At 35.5% G+C, this 18,701-nt stretch overlaps 3 protein-coding genes and 1 non-coding gene across 7 annotated transcripts; all 4 read right to left on the bottom strand.

Annotated features, from left to right (window-relative positions):
• Nucleotides 1-1,576: 1,576 nt before the first annotated feature.
• LOC121748820 (putative nuclease HARBI1) lies at nucleotides 1,577-5,150 on the bottom strand. Of its 3 annotated transcripts, none has more exons than XR_006039532.1 (6): nucleotides 4,932-5,149; nucleotides 3,886-4,041; nucleotides 2,955-3,436; nucleotides 2,645-2,876; nucleotides 2,038-2,567; nucleotides 1,577-1,911 (listed from the first exon to the last, which is right to left on the bottom strand). XR_006039532.1 is itself a non-coding variant. In XM_042143348.1 (5 exons), exons 2-5 carry the CDS (start codon nucleotides 3,911-3,913, stop codon nucleotides 2,098-2,100), a joined length of 1,212 nt encoding a protein of 403 aa, XP_041999282.1. In that variant the 5' UTR covers nucleotides 3,914-4,041; nucleotides 4,932-5,150; the 3' UTR covers nucleotides 1,577-2,097. The 3 variants fall into 3 exon arrangements, 1 of the variants encoding a protein (XP_041999282.1); XR_006039533.1 differs by having other exon boundaries at nucleotides 1,577-1,809; XM_042143348.1 differs by having other exon boundaries at nucleotides 1,577-2,567; nucleotides 4,932-5,150.
• A 279-nt stretch (nucleotides 5,151-5,429) lies between these two features.
• On the bottom strand, nucleotides 5,430-5,502 carry TRNAE-CUC. The gene has a single exon. It is a non-coding gene; the product is annotated as a tRNA-Glu (tRNA).
• A 1,296-nt stretch (nucleotides 5,503-6,798) lies between these two features.
• Nucleotides 6,799-9,394, bottom strand: LOC121746393 (cytochrome P450 84A1-like). Its single transcript, XM_042140199.1, has 2 exons — nucleotides 8,436-9,394; nucleotides 6,799-7,576 (listed from the first exon to the last, which is right to left on the bottom strand). Exons 1-2 carry the CDS (start codon nucleotides 9,357-9,359, stop codon nucleotides 6,962-6,964), a joined length of 1,539 nt encoding a protein of 512 aa, XP_041996133.1. The 5' UTR covers nucleotides 9,360-9,394; the 3' UTR covers nucleotides 6,799-6,961.
• Nucleotides 9,395-13,032: 3,638 nt separating this feature from the next.
• On the bottom strand, nucleotides 13,033-18,475 carry LOC121746788 (squalene synthase 2-like). 2 transcript variants are annotated; one of them, XM_042140720.1, is made up of 15 exons: nucleotides 18,218-18,475; nucleotides 17,889-18,090; nucleotides 17,373-17,415; nucleotides 16,702-16,791; nucleotides 16,503-16,578; nucleotides 16,269-16,338; nucleotides 15,919-16,062; nucleotides 15,709-15,813; nucleotides 15,445-15,591; nucleotides 14,816-14,891; nucleotides 14,461-14,549; nucleotides 13,926-14,017; nucleotides 13,785-13,830; nucleotides 13,422-13,491; nucleotides 13,033-13,334 (listed from the first exon to the last, which is right to left on the bottom strand). In XM_042140720.1, coding segments are annotated over exons 2-15 (1,245 nt in total). In that variant the 5' UTR covers nucleotides 18,084-18,090; nucleotides 18,218-18,475; the 3' UTR covers nucleotides 13,033-13,332. The 2 variants fall into 2 exon arrangements, with proteins under 2 accessions (XP_041996654.1, XP_041996655.1); XM_042140721.1 differs by having other exon boundaries at nucleotides 17,889-18,085.
• Between the last annotated feature and the right edge of the window lie 226 nt (nucleotides 18,476-18,701).

Genomic DNA, 18,701 nt, shown 5'->3' with positions numbered 1-18,701 from the left:
ATTATGCCCTTTCTTTAATTTGAAAAAGCCTGGGAGATGAGCACGTGGCCACGTGAGAGATGGAGTTGGGGAGTGAAACGGCATCGTATGCCGGTATCAACGGAGGCATATTCAAACCACATGAATTCCGGGGCCCACTTTCGGTGGTAATTAATCTTTTTTTAATAATTTTTGGTAAGGCGAAATTGCTAATAAATTAACTATCCATATTTGTATATTGTATTTACAAATTAGAACAACGTGTTTAAAAGTTAATAATTAATTGTATAAAATTTTTTTGCAATTGAAACTGAAGTATATTGTCATTTTCTCTTACAAAATTCACTGTTCTTAATTAAAATTAACGTATAATTCGTTGATGAACACAGTATATTATTATGTTGGAAATTTTCTCTTTAATTTCAATCAGCAATACGATTAACATTCGACAAGTCAAGTCATCCAATAAAATGTTAGTTTATTTTAAAATTAATAATTTAAAATATATATTGAAAAATGTAAACTGAATGATTAATTTATAAAGACATGTTTGACTTTTCGTAGAAAAGGGGATTAAAAGGTTAAGCAGTTGATGATTACCCTCAAACCGAACTCTACCAGCCAGTGGTCGTTGCACCATTTAACAATTTTAAATTAATCAAGATTAATGAGAAGATTATATTTTTAATTATTGTTTACAAAATTGAGACCAAATAAACAATAACAGTATGATATATTAACGCAATAACGTCCTTTCGAGTATTAAAAAAATTAAAAATAAACGTGCTATTGAAATTGAACCACCTAATACTAATTATACTATCCATGTAGCATATTATTCCAGTAGAAAAATACTAATCGTATTACTACATCTTAGCAAGGGAGTAACTTTTTCGATTCAAATTTTGTTTGAATTTAACAAGTTGTAATTTATACAAAAATAAAGATAAATTGGGAGGACCTAACTCTATCGCCTTACATAAAAAAATGAATTATGTCCGAACATTAAATTCTCTTTAATTATTACGATAATTGTTCAATACTATAAATGAAGTTGCCGGACCGATCAATCAATCCATGCAAAAAAAAGTAAACCTTATAAACCACATTAACTTTAAATTATGTTACAGTTATAACTCAAATAGTAGTACTCCAATATTATTATGTGATGGCATCGACATTCAAACTGTGATTCAAAACCAGGTTCAAAATAGCCTAAAAGAGAGAAAGGTAAAACGTTGCTTTAGAAGGATAAAATTATGCTAGATAGGTAGCTTTTCAAGCTTTAATGAAATATCATTGGATCTTGAAAATAATATTTCACTTTGGATGAGTGAAAATTTGAAATCTTAAATAAGCAACATAACATGTTCAAATTTGAAATCTTAAATAAGTAACACAACATGTTCAAATTTGAAATTTAATACTAGGGCAGCAAAGAAAGATCGAAATATCTTCTTTCTTAGCACAAACTCTTTTTCTTTCTTTCTCAAAGCCCAATTCAGTTATTAAATTACACCCTGAGTCAGCCAATAAATGTTTTATTTTTTTTGGCAGCAGATCTCACTTTATAATATGCGCTATTATAAAAGTGATATGAGACAATTCATTACGGGCAGATCAAAATGATAAAATGAGACTGTCTCACCAATGACGGAGGGAGTATATGATCAATCATGACTTGACGAATAACTAAAAACAAACTCAGGTGAGACCGTTTCACCATGATAAGTTCAGATCCAGATTCAAACACATATCCGACAATGTTCGCACATACAAACATGTTGAAACGCGAGCTCAAATCCGAATCTTGACCCGTCTCACGCAAGACTACCCCATGAAAAGAGATAAATAGATTACTCTATCAGTATAAAGAAACAAAGTTCAGATGCATATAAAGTGGATGGGCATCTATCTAAGTGTAGCATCTTCCTGAACAAAAGAAGAAAGAGAAAGTAAATTCCACCTTAAGCAATATGCAACTTTAAACACTGAAAAACTCTCAAAACCATAACTGAAAAGCAATCATCACTGATCTACTACAAATTTTTAACATACCTCTGCTATGAACATGGGCTGGGATTGAACATCACTTTCCAACACACCATCTGCTGCTCGTCACCACTCGTCACACTTATTCATAAAGTCATTCCACATCATTCCAGCAATTGTGTCTCGTCGTTCTGATGCCATCTGCTCGTGAACGGAGAAAGGCGATTGCAGATCAGGCTGTTCGTCGAGATCAGGGGACTCATCGGCCGGGATTTCATTGCTATGGAACAACCAATCGTTCTCCTCCTCGCGCCGGATATGATTGTGTATCACGCATGCAGCTATAACAATGTCCCTCTGTATGTGGAAAGCGTATTGAGGGGCAAGTTTGAGAATCGGGAATCTTTCCTTTAGAACACTGCAAGATCTCCTGATCGCGTTGCTTACAGATGCATGGCGGTGATTGAATAGTTCTTTAGCATTCCTAGGTAAGAGATTAGCACCTCGATATTCGTGAAGGTGATAGCGGACTCCTTTGTATGGAGCCATAAATCCATCCATGTTATCGTATCCCATATCAACAAGGTAATATTTACCTGTAATATAATATGATATGGTTGGAGTTGAAGAAAGAAACAGACTACTTAGAAAGCTCAATTGTTAAAGGATCCACCTTCGGGAACTTTGGGGAAGTTCTGATCCGGATCACTGAGAACGGCTCTTAGCACACGTGAATCTGCAGCAGAGCCTTCCCAGCCAGGATACACAAATATGAACTGGAGATCAAATGTACAGGCTACCAAGACATTTTGTGATAAAACGCCTCTTCTGTTGCGAAATCTGGACTGATCTTTCGCTGGAACATGTGCGGGAATATGCATTCCATCTATAACTCCAATGCAGTCCTAATACAGAAGGAAATAGTAACATAAGACTATAAAACCAATATGAACAATTAAAGTAGTATATGATTCAAAGATCACCTCAAAGTACGGGTATAATCTATTGCTTTTGTGGATCTCTGTTGGGGTAGTGAGAGATGGTGGTTGGAGGAACTCACTTGACAGAGACTTAATTGCTTTCAGTACATTATTAAAATGCCTACTAATTGTCTCTCCAGAATGCTGATACCGTTCTTGTATTACTCGGTTACGCTCATTGTGACCAACAATATTCAGGAATATAGCCAATTGTTCCTCTATCACGACACCAGGTGTGTCACGCAGCATGTCTCTCTGTCGAAGAGTGTCGCTCAATTTATGAAAGACATGTTTGTCCATCCTATACATTTCCCGCCATAAATCATCAGGGCCACTCAGTAGCTCGGCCATGAAAAATCCTTTTGGTGACAAGCTGCGAGCTGGCTGCTTCATAAGGCTATTATAATAATGGTAACCTGCAGCTACTGCTACTAATTCCATCTCATCAAGTTCAATGTCGAAGTCGTCCATACTGATTGATGGTTCTGTACATATTAGATATTGAAACACAAGCCAGTGTTAAGATCCCGATTTACAAAAATTAAGTTAACTCCAACACCATCAGTAAATCAATTCAAAAAAGTTTCCAGTGCTTCCAAGCACTATCAACAGAGGGTGTGATCAAGGAATTGTAGGTCATAAAATATATGCATAACATCATTTCATTATTTCAACAACATAGGGTCAAAGTTCAAAAACATCACTAGAGTCCACAGACAGTAGGTATATATGCATATCATTTTTTTTTGTGTTTTCAGAAACCACATTAAACTCCTCAGGCAACTGAACTTGAGGAAGCCCTACATTCTCCTTGTGACAGTGCCAGTTAGTCTCACGCACTTACATGGTGTGAACTATGAAATATGGATGAGTCTAAATGCCAATGGATTTTTTAATAAACGCAAATCATATAAGCAGAAACTCCAATGGATACCTTGTATCTTATCCAATACTCCAGTCATGTGCTACAGTATATGATCCTCAGTCCCGATGGTTGCAGGCTTGCAGCTGCCCTAATTTTTGAAGCGGCTAGTTTTTCCAACATAGCATCACACTGCACATGTAGGCCAATGGCTTCTCTATTTTTAACCTGAACGATCAGTCAGAGTATAATTATTTCAAGTCATCTTACATGTTTGGCTACCCTACTAATCCAGAAGAAGTGGTTCAACTAGAAATTTCATGTATCAAACTGGCAAGGACTTGGCTCCAAGCTAATTCTTGCCACATCGCTCAGAAAAATAAAGACCTTACAGGAATGGCAACAGAAAAAAGAAATAAGTAAGAAATTTCATCCAAAAAAAAAAAAGGCCAGTTGGCACATAGCTGTGTCTAAGATTTTAGGAAGAATAAGTATGATTTAAGTAGGAAACCAGCAAAAGGTGTGGAGAAGAAAGGGATTCGACATGGAGTGGCCGGATACCAGTGCCCTTTTAAGAGGACAATATAAACTAATGGATGCAATAGGAGCTCATACGATCTTCTAAAGCTAAACATAAAATCAAGGACAGTTCAGTAACACAAAGGTCTGGAACTTCTAAAAAGGTGAGTCATTAGCGATACCAAATCAATACAGAGTTTACCAAGCTTAATACCAAGTCAAAGTAGTACGATTCAGTTCAGCATTATACCAAACCAAATGTACCATTATCTAATCCAGCTCAATTTTTACTGAAAGAGTAATCTGAAATCGAACCCATTGCAATAATCTCACACATTTGAAGCTCCAAAACCAACTAAGCAAAACAATTGACAGCATTATCTCAAAATAATCAACCATTGCTTATTATGTTTCATTCCGCTAGATAACATAAGATGCTAGCCAGCATAGAACTTCTAGTTTTAGGTTTTACCATTCCGAATCCGGAGAAGGTTACAGAGTATTAAAACACCCTGAAAGTGAAAAATATTACGCCTAGATGCTGTATGTGTGTGTGTGTGTGTGAGAGAGAGAGAGAGAGAGAGAGAGAGAGTATTCACTTTATTTGTGGAGCAAAAGTGCAGAGGCGCAAAAGCGATCAAATTCCGAAGGAGTGACAGCGAAGTGAATGAATGGAATTAGACGATAACTTCTGAAGAGAGTCCTCAATTCCGCCGGCGGAGGACGGCGGTGCTCTGAGTGGACGGCGGCGGAGAAGACGGGCGAATAAGCGTTTAACTGAGGAAATAATAACACCATCTTTTCCCCAAACGAGTTCCTACAACCGAGACTGCTACGGGTCGGGTCCCTGAATCCGGATTGGATCCAGAAATACGCACATCACGCGACCCGCCCCAAGGTCCGTTTAGCCTCCAATAACTTTTATTAAGTTCTACTCCTAGTATTTAATGGTTGTAAAATATTTTTATTAATTGTAAATAAATTATGTTATTATAAATACACAATGATATAGCTATATTTGCTGTTAATTTTTTTAATAAAGAAATGACGAAAGGAAGATAAAAGAAATAGAAAATAAAGGATTTTGTAAAATAAATTTCCGTTGCCGGGACTTGAACCCGGGTCTCTCGGGTGAGAGCCGAGTATCCTAACCAACTAGACTACAACGGATTTTGTTTTATTTGGTCGACATTTAATATAATAGTAAAATTCAGATAGTAAGTTCCTAACCCATGCATAGACGAGTCTTTTCTGAGAGCACCTGCATCGGTGCTCTTAGCATTGAGCAAGTGCCGTGCCGCTGGCGTGGCGAAGCTCTGCTCGCCGTTGTGCTCTTGCCAGTGGCACAGCCCTGCTCGATGCATATAGCACCGTCGTGCCAATAGCAAGAGCATGAGCAGCCGACGTGGCATGCTCTGATTGGCCTTCTTTTAATTTATTTATTTTTGTTTTTTAACTCGAAAATATCTGAAAAAATTCAGATTTAATAAAAAAAAACCCCACTTCCCAATAAAATATATTCATTTTTTCCACACTTTTAATTTATTTTTTCATTATTTTTATCCCAAAATTCACACTTTCATCTATAAATACCTTCATTTCAACACAAAAAATCACACTATACCAAACAACTCTCTCAACCTCAATTTTTAGGATTTTAATTATGTAATTTTTAATTTTTAGGATTTTAATTATGTAATTTTTAATTTTTAGGATTTTAATTATGTAATTTTTAATTTTTTAGTAATTTGTAATAGTATTTCGGGTATTGTTAATAGATTTTAATATTGTGGAAATGTTTCTAGTAATTGAATTATATAAATTGAATAATAGAATGGTGGGACTCTTGAGGTGGGTGTTGTGCTCTTGCCAAATAGTAGTAAAAGTGGGTCCGGGTCCACATCTATGCTCAAAAAGCATGGATGTGGATGCTCTGACAATGCATGCTAACGGCGAATCCGTAAAATGAAATTCGTGGAATGGAATAAAGTGAAGAAGATCGACGTCCGTATCAGATGATAGACATCGTGCGAAGGTTGTTGGGGTTGAGGCAAGGTTTGTGCACCATGAGATAGACAACAACCTCAAAACCCAAATTTAATGGAATTTTTTTATACTCATCGGTCGATAGTGGAATCGGTCTACCCTACCCTCGGCTCACCTGGGTTCACCATTTTGCTAATTTGCTAAATGAAATAGAATGGATTGGATTATCTCGAAGTTCATATTAGCATTTGTTTTTTTCTTTGTTCTTCTAACTCATTTTGGTTCTTTAAATTATGAATGACGGTTGCTACACGAACGAGTTTGATTAACATATATAATCATAATAGGTTACGGAAACGTGATAAGTGATTGAAAGAATATTCTTCATCATTCACTTGTTGTCAAGAAAGTGATGTAAGTATGTGGATTAGTTGAATAACATAATTTATATTTATAAATTTGAAAGTTGATCATATTGCATACAATTGAACACTGAGAATACTTTTGATAAGACCATACCCTACTTTCAAATGAAATCAAAAAAATATTTGGTCTACAATCAAAACAATTCTTTTTAAAAATAAATAGAAGTTCAATTCCCAATAATTAATCTATGACTTAATCAGGACAAATCTAAAAAAAATTAAACATGTAAACGATAATTTGGAATTGCCACAAGTTGGACAGCTCTTGGTGCAGTGAGCCCAAAAATATCATTCATATCAATATCATCACCTTTCATCCCATTTGGCAATTCCCAAGTGAAGCTATGGCAAAGGTGGGCCACAGTCAATTCCAGCCCATAAAGCCCCAATTGCATCCCGGGGCACGACCTCCGCCCCGACCCAAACGGTATGTACTCGAAGTTACTCCCCTTGAAGTCGGGGGCGTCTTCCTTCAAGAATCTAGACGGGTTAAAAGTATCGGGCTCGGCCCAGGTGCTCTTATCCCGTCCAATCGCCCACGCGTTAATCATGACACGGGCCCTGGCTGGGATTCTGTAACCCTGGGCAATTGTCTCAGTGGATGTCTCATGGAGGAGGAGAGGGATCGGGGGATGGAGGCGGAGGGTCTCCTTGATGACGCATCTGAGGAACGTTAGTTTCTCGAGATCCGACTCGTGGACTTTTCGATTGAGCCCGACCACTTGAGCGAGCTCTTGTTGGACCTTTTTGAGGTCATTGGGACTCTTCATTAGCTCGGACATGGCCCACTCGATGGCTGAGGCAACGGTTTCAGTCCCACCAAACATGACATCCTTGGTAAAAACAAATTTATTACTATATGAGATATTGTAATAAGGGCAATATTGTTTGTAACATGTAACGATAAAATTGCTATTTTCAATACAAATTGGTACGAATATAACTACCTCCGATTCCGAATGAGGATACAAAAATGTATAAACACGTCAAGTAACGCTCCTATATATAAATGGAATCAAGTAGTAGTAGTTCTTTTTGAAACGATACTAATTATTATTAGAGAAAGACAATTTTAATTTTTCGATCATATTTGGTAATAGCTTATACTTTATATATTTGCATACGATATAATATGACAAATATATTTCACAAGAGATTTGGTCGATTAGTTTTATTAATTAATTAGTGAAGTTTAAATAAACTCCAAATAAGTGTGTGTGTTTTAAACTTTTAATGGGGTCACATATTATAACAAGACGGATACACAGTTTTATTCCAAAAATATATGAATATAATTTAGACAAGTAAAATATTTTAAAGGATTAATCTTAGAAAGTAGTTTAGATACTTGGTTCAGCAAAAGAATTTCCTACGTCATTACATATGTAGAAGGAGTTAAAAATTCCGCGGACCATATAATCACATAATCACGAATGCGAAATAATTTAGGGGGAAAAATGGTTACTTATATATGGTTCTAATATTTTGCAATTTTTATAATTTTATACCGAATCTTTCAAAATATTATCAAAACTAATTAAATTTCTTACTTCGAGTACAAGGCGTTTCACGTGTAATAATACTCCTATAACATAGATATATTAGAAAGGTTATAAGTAATATATTCAAAAAATAAATAAATAAATGGGATAAAGTAATTAACCAAAAACAAAAACATAAAAATGTTCTTACCATGATGAGAGCCTTAATATTATCCCTTGTTATAGTAATATGGCCCTTTGTTTCATTGCTTTCCCCATTTTCAGAGTAAAACTCCATCAACTCATCCACCATATCATCCTCAGCTCCGCCGCCGCCATCCCTCTCCTTCCTCTTTTCGATGTGTTCATCGATGATCCTATCGATAAACGCATCAAGCGAATCCCGGGCCCTCTCCAGCCTCCGGCTGAATCCCGGGCCGTTGATCCACCCCATCCACGGCACGAAATCCGCCACATTAAACGCCCCGAAAAGCTTCGAAAACTCCTGCATAATCCCCACAAACTCCCCCTGCCCATCCCGGGCCACCGACCCGAACGCGGCCCGGTACGTTATATTCTTGGTCAATCCCAGCACCATCTCCCCCACATTCACGGGCCGTCCGGCCCGTGACTTGACGTCCTTCGTAAAGGCATCGATCTCCTCGCGGACCGAGGCCCACGACTCGGCCCGCTTGCGGCTGAACACCTTCGTGACGCAGATTTTCCGCATCTGGCGCCAGAAGGGCCCGTAGTGGGCGAAGGCCATGTCGGCCCGGTCGTAGGTCAGGAAGCGGATGGCGATAGTCGCGGGCCTGTTGGAGAAGACGTGGTCCTGGGCTTGGAGGACTTCCCGGGCCGCCTCCGCGGTGGAGACGGCCACCATGTGGACCTTTCCGACCTTGAGGTGGAAGAGGCCGCCGTGGATTTTGGCGAGCGCCGCGAGGCCGCGGTGCGTGAGCTGGCTGACCATGCCCATGCTGCCTATCCCAGGCCATCCCTTTGGCCCGGGAGGGAGGCGGGGTTTTTTGCTTGATGATTTGATTAGCAAAACGGCGAGGGATAGGAGAAGGGTGGCTACGGCTAACGCTAAGGGCGTGTTTGGGTGGTTTTGGAGAGGAGTGATGATGAGGTCCATGATTATTGAGTGTGTGTGTGTGTGTGTGTTGAGAGGTTTTTGAACTATATAGGAGTATATTCTAAAAATGTTTGGTAGATTTTGGCCTTATTTACACAGCCACTCGAAGAAAATCGCCTAAAAATTAAATACTTTAAAACCAAATTTCAATTAATTTGCAAATATTTTAAAAATTGCTTGAAATTTGGGTAAAGTTGGTACAAATGTTTCGGATTTTAAAAAATATAGTATAGAAATAATTCAGATATAAAAAAATGTTATACACTAGTCCATGAAAATTAGTCATGTTTTTGGTACGTCAACTAAAATTATTCTCTACTATTTCATAAGATTCCCTCTATAATAAGGTTAGTCATAATTTTCACTATTATTTACTTCTCTTAATTGACCATTTTAGCATTAAAATTGATGTGGTCTGATTTAAAAATTTTTAAACCATAACGCTGTTTTTCAACTGTCATATTATCATCGTACATCAGCTTATTGTTTATATCTTTTGAAATTATAATTTTCCATCAAAGTTTATGTCATTTGCATTTATGAAAATTTGCGTTCAAGCAATTCATTGGACCCGGCGTATCAATGGATAATACAATATTTATTACTCTTTACTCTTTTATTAATAGTATACTTTAGTAGTAGGATCCTATGAATTGTATTTGTCTCATTACTAGTAGAATCTATTTGACTATTTGGCATGTGAAACTGAAAATTTGAATCGGGTGAGAAAGTCCCTTTTTAAGCTTTTCTAAGAAGTGCAAAAATGGGAATTTATACAATGCCGTTTATTTCTTTGTTATTAGTTTATGCTCAATGTGGTAGAAATTTTAGAGGTGAACAAAAGTATCCATAATTCGAATAATTGGATCAAATTAAACCTAATTATTAAGTTTGTGTTAGATTTGTTGGATTTTTGGACCAGGATTTTCTTTTCCAAAAATTCAGATTCGGCTCGATTTGGATTTTTTTTAATGAAAATATTCGAAAATCTAAATTATACTAGTAAGAATCTAATTCATATAATACGAGATTTACCACCATTTATATAATTCAACAATTTTAAATTACATATACATAAACTTGTTGAAGTTAGTTAAAATGTTCAATTAAATAAAAAAGGGGTGGGGAATAATTTGAAACATTCCCCTACAATATTTAAATAATGTTTCGAATTTTTTTCAAAGAAATAAGAAAGTGCCTTATTTAACTGAGATTAATGGGGTGCATATAATGCTGCGCAATCACATTTATTCACAAAGACAAATGAGGTATGGAAAATAAATGGTGATATTTGTCAATTTGTTAGGTGGATTATATTAATTTGATGCAGCTGTTGCCTGTTGAGCACACCAATCTACCTTAAATGAAATGGGCAAACAAATTGCAAAGTTTAAAAGGGGAAATTCCAAATTAATGATTGAATAAACAATTGATTTAATTTTCCTTTTACGAGGTAAGCAGTCACCTAATTTATAGCCAAAATCTTATGTGCTATAATAACGATATTATGTTTGCCTAAATTAAAGTTTGCCTATTGCTAATTTACATAGAAAAGAGACTTTTAGAATTCTTTAAACAGATAAAATTATTCGATAAAAAAAAAAAGTTTTCGAAATTTCTCATCTTCTGACTAAATTATTTTTGCTTGCCTAGTGCTCACTAGTGGAAGGCCCACTAAATATTTTCTGGTAGAGAAGTCAAGAGTGTTAGTTATGGATTTCAATGCAGCTTGAAATGTAATCTAAATAGTCAATCAGATAAATTTATGGAGTTAGTGTTGTAAATTTTGAACTCGATAAACTTGCAATCTGATTACACCAGTGACCCTGGAACACACTGGATTGGACCAAGATGCAAATAATTTTCGACTTATTTGACGGTTAATTCAACACATTAATCACCCAATTTCAATTATATTCCAAATCTCCCAATTAAATATCATATCATCTCTGAATATGAGCATATTTCTTCTTATTTATTGGAGAGATCATGAATCACTTTATGATTTTTTTCATAAATATTTTAGATTTTGAATTTATGATGCCATATAATTTATATTTTTAACTTTTATATATGTTCATACATGTGCGTTAAAATGTTAACTTTTCTTAAATTGCTAACTTGCTAACTCATCAACGTAGTGTATTAAAAATGTCAACACGATCACATTAAAATGTCAACACATATTTGTGTTGACATTTAAATATCAATATCAACATAATGTATTAAAATATCAACTTAAGTTTATGTTGACATTTCAGTATCATCGTGTTGACATTTTTAATACATTGCATTGATGAGTTAGCAAGTTAGCAACTTAAAAAAAGTTAGCAACGGATCACACCCCTGTTCATATATTACGGCCCAGTTCGGTTAATAGGACTGGTCCAAGATAAAACCTGACTAAAGCCATAATCATGCGTTCGGTTGACAAGACATAAAATTTTCACGGCCCACTACTAATTAAAAGCCCGCAATAGGCCCGTTTGCCAGTAACCATTTTTACTCTTCTAGTATGACAATCCATCGCAACCTAGACCCTCCGACTATTTAATCTTACTACCTTTCTCTATTCTCTATTGTCTTAAACTCAAATAAAGCTCATCTTATCTTATCCTGTATTGTATCCTAGTAATATTTTATTTTACGAACCGAACACCACCTATGAATACGTAATGCGCATGAATAAAAGTATAGAGGTATTTTTTTATTGTTACTTTTAACTCGATTACTTTGATGGGCTCCCAAAAACCAAACATTTAACCAAAAACCAAACATTTAGAATTAGGATTAAAAATTCCAATATATTCCAAAACTTTTAATCCGATAAACTGGTCCGATTTACATCTATAGTGTTCTCTATGTTCCCAAAGGTTCTCTATAATTGTAGCTCATTAAAAAACTACTTTTTTAGTGTTCGAATGTATAGTCAAGTTCAAGACGAGCAATGAAAATATTGGTGGGAGTCGAAAATGAAATATTTGGACTTATGGCATTAACTCTAAGAGGGACACTTTTGCCTTTATAATAATCATATCCTAACAATCTTTTGTGTGTATAAAAACATGATTCGGTACTAGTCTCTCTATACGGCCTAATTCTTCTGTGTGGAAGCCCAATACTCCCTTTCACCAGTTCAATATATCTTGCAGTTTTGTCGTGTATATTCCTTCCGTGCAAAAAAATTTGACTAAGTTAAATGATATACGGGTTTTAATACATAATTGGTAAATAAAAAAAAGGGAAAAATGATGGTGGAAATAGTGTTAGTTGATTTTGGATACACATTATTAGTACTCTCTAATTAATTGTTTATAACTTTTCATATCTAGAAATTAGTCTAATTTTGATGAACAGCCAAAATGATAAAACTAGTCTATTTTTTATGGACAAAGAAAATATATGTTACATGAATTAAAATTCAAGGCATGCATTCATTTATTTTGATTTGTTTACATAGCATTACATAATATTGCAATCCAAATATACTTTCAAGTGTAAAAATTAACAATTCAACCAAACAAATTTTCTTTAGTCAAAACTCGATCTCGACTTATCACATATTGTATCTCATTATCTTATTTAAAAGTTCGAACATCATCGACAATATCTCTAAAGAGAACCTCGAAAATGGGTCGCCTTAATAGTGATTATTGATAAATCGAAACACTACTTGAGAAAATTATTGTCTACATTTCAAAACGTGGTGTTTGAAACCAGGGACCATGAACAAGAAGTGAGGTTCAGTACACAGTGGCACATTATTTGCTTCATAAAACTATATAATTGGGTGCAAACATTAGACAAAATAGGAACACACTACATGGTACATTCGTGCCAATTTCTTCCCGGCTTATGCCTACATACATGCCAGGAACCGAGCTCGCCTGAGAGGTGAAACACTTGTATATCACGAGACATTTACTGTGATTAGCAACTAGTATTATGTTTTTCCGCGAAAGTACGAAACCAATCCTGCATATTGAGAGCAAAAAAATGAGCAACAACTCGAGGTTGAGGTCGATTTTTTGAGTAAATGACATGGACAAAAAAAAAACTTACACATATAGGTTGGCCGATTGGCTGATAGGTAAGCTAGAAGAATAGCGATTATGACGAAGATGGCAGCGATCTGCATTAGATTCACACATAATGATTTGAGCATCATCTGTTGGATATAATACTTATGTTTGTAGGCTGAATTGAGGCATTTTTTTGAATAGTAGTATTAAGGAAAATTTAGCTTCATGTGGCATATAAAACATACTGAGCATGAATTTTTCAAATTTGTTTTTAGGTTTTCTCCTTAAAACGAATAAAGTGTAGGAGGGATCAAGGAGTTGGTAAAAAGTTTCTCGAGTCTGACCACTTTGAATAGTTTTTTGCATATACGAAAAATAGGCAAAGAATGTGACGAAAACTAACCATAGTTGCATTGTATCGTGGCTTGCTCTGGATAATGTAAGAATTCCTGGCAACGAAGAAAAGGAATTGCTATAAAAATGAGAGGAAGAGCGTATACTCATACAATGTAGGTGAGTAGAGAGGGATGGCAAGGTAACTAACCTTTGGCCTAGAGCTCCAGAGTTCCTGCAAAGTTTCAAGATTTTCTCCAAGTTGTCTTTGGACTTCCTGGCATTAGGGTCGGCATCATCAACCTAGAAAGTTCAATAAGACAAAAGGTTTTTAGCAACACGAAGACGAGAAACCAATCACACAAAGGTTCGCTGAGTTAATTTTGCAACAAAAAAAAATACATAACATTCAGAAGTTTGCCTACTGTATGGACCACAGGAATCTTCAAGCATTAAAATGGTAAGCATGACTTCAGTAACATGATTGTTGGACACAAGATTCCGTTCTTCCAATGTATTTGGATGAAAAAACATAATTGTTGCAACTTAAAACGTATTAATTGCAAATAATAACATCATCAGTTTCAGTCCATATGGTGGCCATAAATTTAATAAACTCAACATTTTGCAATCTCATATTCAAATAGTAAGTTTGTTTTTACAAAATTGTTATATCAGAGATGCTAATAGGAAATCATTTAAACACGGGATTCTGAAAAATCATCACTATTGGATAAAACTCGTACCTTTGATTTCAGCATAAGAGAGAAGTCGTAGAAAGCCCCATAAACATCTGACATAGTTTTAGTTCGGTCGATGACTTTCGCGGTCAAACCTGGGACAAGAAACACCCGATGTCAAGAGTATATCAGTGTCTGAGCATATATTATGGGCCATATGAATAATTTCAAAAACAGTGGAAGATGGAGTCAGTGATCATCAGTAAGGAGCAGGCCAAAATTCAATTTCAAACGTTCAATGGAAAATCATTTTTTTCGCTAAGTTTGTTATTTATTGTAATACTTTATACTATCCATTACCAGTTAAGAAAGCTTTAGAAACTTATATTCATTACCAGGTAAGCAAGCTTTAGAAACTTACCACGTCTCATTTTCACAACACCTCTGAACACTTGAATGTTGTTGTAGCACAAAGCCAATGTCCCAATTGCCATGATCTGGTAGTATTATTTGATATAAAAATATTAGATGTTTACAACTGATAACATGTATACAAGGTCAGAGTCCAATCCAAGATGTAGATGCATCATGTCTAACCAACATGTAGATAAACATGACCACATAGGTTTTCAGATAATTTCAATAGTAAAAACGGATTCTAAAGCTTTAGTCGTTTTTTTATTTAAAACTTTCTATCCATATTCTAAAAGCACCAATTCAGCCACAGAAAACATGAACCGATACCAGAATATGGATTTCCAATTCCCTCAAATCATTTATGAGCAGGACACATCAGACACAAGATAACAGATAGCCACGTTCCATGATTTAATATGCCACCACAGCATTGTCCACCAGCAATTACAGGTAAATGAATGACAAACTGATGCTAAAACATAGATATGCATGCAGGAGGGAGCTATCAAACCATGAGCCAAAGTATTCCAGCTCATCGTACGCCAATATAAATATGATGCTTCTGTGTGAAGGTTCCCAAGGAAAACGTACTTTCATATAAAATATAAGAAAAAAATATAAAATAATATCTACCTGAGGAATTGCACAAAAACGAAAGATAGCTGGATCTCTTAAAGCATGCATGTACTTCAAGCAATCTTCAACATGTGTTAAGGCATTTGTAACCATGTCATTCAGGCAGTGCACTGACTTAACTGAATTTTCCTCATACTTCAAGTCCTAAGAGAGCAAAAAACAAAAATTACGGATCAGAATACAATTTACTTAGTAGTAACACTGCCCTTGAGCAACTAAGTTGTATACTTGAAAGATCTATCAAGATGAAGCTATTAATACCTCAAGTTTGTTAGCATATTTGCTCCAAATTTCACGAGGCCAGAACATTCGCGACTTTGGTATCTCATTAATATCCTCCAAATAATCTCTAATAATATTAGTTTTCTGCAATTGTGCAAAGATATAAACAAAAAATTAAGAGTTAGATTGCGAGAGATACCTAAATTTTAGCGTGTAGTGCACATAATGCTGAAAACAATAGATCGGTACCTGAAGAAATAAACCCATTGAGTTGGAGATAGAATCAGATGCCAGATCTTCTTTTCCTGAAGCATGGAACAGCTTTGACAAACCTAGTCCAACAAGTCCAGCCACATAGTGACAATATTCATCATAATCATCAACTGATTCTACCTGGCAAGACAAAGAGAAAGTGTCAAAGCAGTTTCTGTCAAGCACATATGTAAGGGAACACAATATTTTTGTCAAAATTCCTGAGTCATGTATTATGTATTTCATAAATTCGTTCACATATAATGACAACAGAGAGTGTTGTTAATAATCTCACAACTATATCAAAATAGCTAAGAAACCGCGCTAGAATGATATTTCTGGCATACCTCCTTGCATATAAACTTTGCCATTCCTTCACCCATTCTCATTGTAATATTCTCAATTGCCTCCTGATAACTGCAAAAGTGAACAGTAACTATTATTCATGCAACAACAAGATTGCATGTGATGTGGAATAATGAACATGGGGAGCATATCAATTTTCTTAAGCAGTTTTAGCTTCAACTGCAAGAGAAATTTGTTATGTTAACATTGGGTAAAAGAAATCGCTAGTTAAATACCCTTTTCCAAGCTCCAGAAAAGCGACAGAAACATGATGAAACTCATCCATGAGAACTTTGTACTCTTTTGTACCACCTGTCAAGGATCAGATTTGTGTATTATATCCATGTGTTATGAAAAAACTTAAAGCATGTTATCGCTTTTGAAACTAAGATGGTGACTGAAAGAGGACAGCAGTTATAAGAAAGAGAAACTCACATGAGAAATGCCATTCTGAGTTATATATGTGCTGATGAAATGCCATCAAAATAGGTACTTTAACTTCTGCTTCTATGCTTGTATCATCCTCTGTCAAATTAACATAAGTGCAGAATATAGTAACTTAAATTGTCCCAATGGAATAATATCGATCCATAAACACCAGAAGAATGACAATTGGCATGGACAAATAAAACTGCATCCTTTAATAGTAAGATTTCTAAGACTGGAATCTCCACAGAGATCATAAGGCAGCAAATGTGTTGTGATTAGAAAATTGGCTTCATCTCTGAGCAGTAAGAATCAAGTACCGTCTCTTTTCTAAAATACATTGAATTAAAAAATACGGAGAATCCCGTGGAGAAGAAAAGAATATGTTGTTCCGGTAATCAATCATATGACATGTTGAGGTTTACGACGGTAAACAGGTTCACTGTGTGTGCATGGAGATATTGTTTCTAGGAGGTAAGCACTCAACCAATAAGCTAACTGACCAGCCGTAGAGTGAAAAGCTCCATGAAGATTCTCAAAATTGTCAGCAGCAATCACAACATAAAAGATTTTAAACAATAGTAGTGTGAAGAGCATTGCTACAGATAAACCACACAAAGCTCTTCCACATAGTATAAAAAAAACTACATACAAAAGCATATGTAAGTAAAAGAGCATACCAACTGTGTCAAGCGCTCGAAGAACCAAATAGAATATGCATACCTGCAAGATTAAAAAAAAGAGCACATTAACGTATTATCAGCATGTCATCCTTTCATCCTGAACTTAAGCATCTTTGGACAATTCACTTATAGTCTATAAAAAAGATGGACAATCAAATCACCTTTAATAAACACAAAGGTAACTAATTGTCTCACCCATTCTATTTATATATATGTGCAATATACTAAACATTGAACTAATAATATATGAGTCGTTGACTTAAGTGTTATCCGACGAGTTCTATCAGCTAAAATAAGTCTTAAGCTAACCTCAAGCCTTTTTAACTCGTGTTTACAATAACAAATTTCATGGAGTATATAATTATCAAACAATGAGACAATAATATTACCTAATTAAACACACCAGTTTATGACTACGAGGACATAGCGAGCGCACACACACCAAATTAAACAACTAAACTGACGTAGTAGTACAATTTTTCAAAAAAGTAGATCAAAATGAAATAAACTTACAGCATCACGAAGATCAGTATCGAGCTGCTGAATAACTAGAGCGAAACTTCTAGACACTTTATGAAGCATTGAATAGCAGAACGCCCAATGCGGCTCCGCCGGGATCTGCTTCTCAGCCTGTCGCGCCGCCAGCTTCAGTTTCACCAACGGAAACAAATCCTCCGGATGCTTAAAAATCGCCCGCAAATTCGCCATTTCTACACTGATCAACACCAAATCTATTAGAAAATCAAAAAGTTCTCGGCAGCTGATACAAACGTCCAAGCAATTCAGCAAAATCATCCAATTAATAACGAGCTGAAACAAATTGACACAGCATTGAGCACTACCTGTGGATTCCGATAGTTTTTAGCTTTTCTATATTCTGAAAATGTAGAATCCAGCAACGATCGAGCGCGAACTTTATAAGCGAGTTGCGATGACGAATTTTGTGCGTGTTGCGAAAAAATGCGAGCAAACAAAAAACGACTTTTGTAAATTCAATGGGCAGTAATTGCTGTTGAAGTAGTTAGTGCGTGTAATTGTGTGGGGTTTGAAGCGGAATTAAAGAGCCTGAAATTTTTGACGAAAGTTTATGTAGTTACGCTGTTTACCACTTCTTTTATGGAGTATTTTCTACTTTTAAATAATAATCTGAAATGCAAATGGCGGGCTGAGGGTATTTTCGGATTAAATTGAAAGCATTTTATCAAATAAGTTATTAATTTATTGTTTGTTTATAAAAATTGGTAATGATTTGGGGGATTAAATGAGAGTTGTCAATTGACATGTCTATTTTTGTCGCATGTATTTTATGCAAGATCGTTTAAGTAT

This window comes from Salvia splendens, chromosome 9, assembly GCF_004379255.2.
Source record: "Salvia splendens isolate huo1 chromosome 9, SspV2, whole genome shotgun sequence".
Taxonomy (NCBI): domain Eukaryota; kingdom Viridiplantae; phylum Streptophyta; class Magnoliopsida; order Lamiales; family Lamiaceae; genus Salvia; species Salvia splendens.
The sequence above is the reverse complement of the archived record's forward strand: the minus strand, read 5'-3'. Positions and strand labels throughout refer to the sequence as shown.

Coding starts and splice junctions, on each gene's coding strand:
- LOC121748820 (XM_042143348.1), bottom strand. CDS start 3,913: ATGACTGGAGTATTGGATAAGATACAAG. Junction 3,437..3,885: donor AGTATTGGATAAGATACAAG/GTATCCATTGGA, acceptor TAATATGTACAG/AACCATCAATCAGTATGGAC. Junction 2,877..2,954: donor GATTATACCCGTACTTTGAG/GTGATCTTTGAA, acceptor CTTCTGTATTAG/GACTGCATTGGAGTTATAGA.
- LOC121746788 (XM_042140720.1), bottom strand. CDS start 18,083: ATGGCGAATTTGCGGGCGATTTTTAAGCATCCGGAGGATTTGTTTCCG. Junction 15,814..15,918: donor CAATGGGTTTATTTCTTCAG/GTACCGATCTAT, acceptor GCACAATTGCAG/AAAACTAATATTATTAGAGA. Junction 13,831..13,925: donor TCTGGAGCTCTAGGCCAAAG/GTTAGTTACCTT, acceptor CTTCGTTGCCAG/GAATTCTTACATTATCCAGA.
- LOC121746393 (XM_042140199.1), bottom strand. CDS start 9,359: ATGGACCTCATCATCACTCCTCTCCAAAACCACCCAAACACGCCCTTA. Junction 7,577..8,435: donor ATATTAAGGCTCTCATCATG/GTAAGAACATTT, acceptor GTTTTTACCAAG/GATGTCATGTTTGGTGGGAC.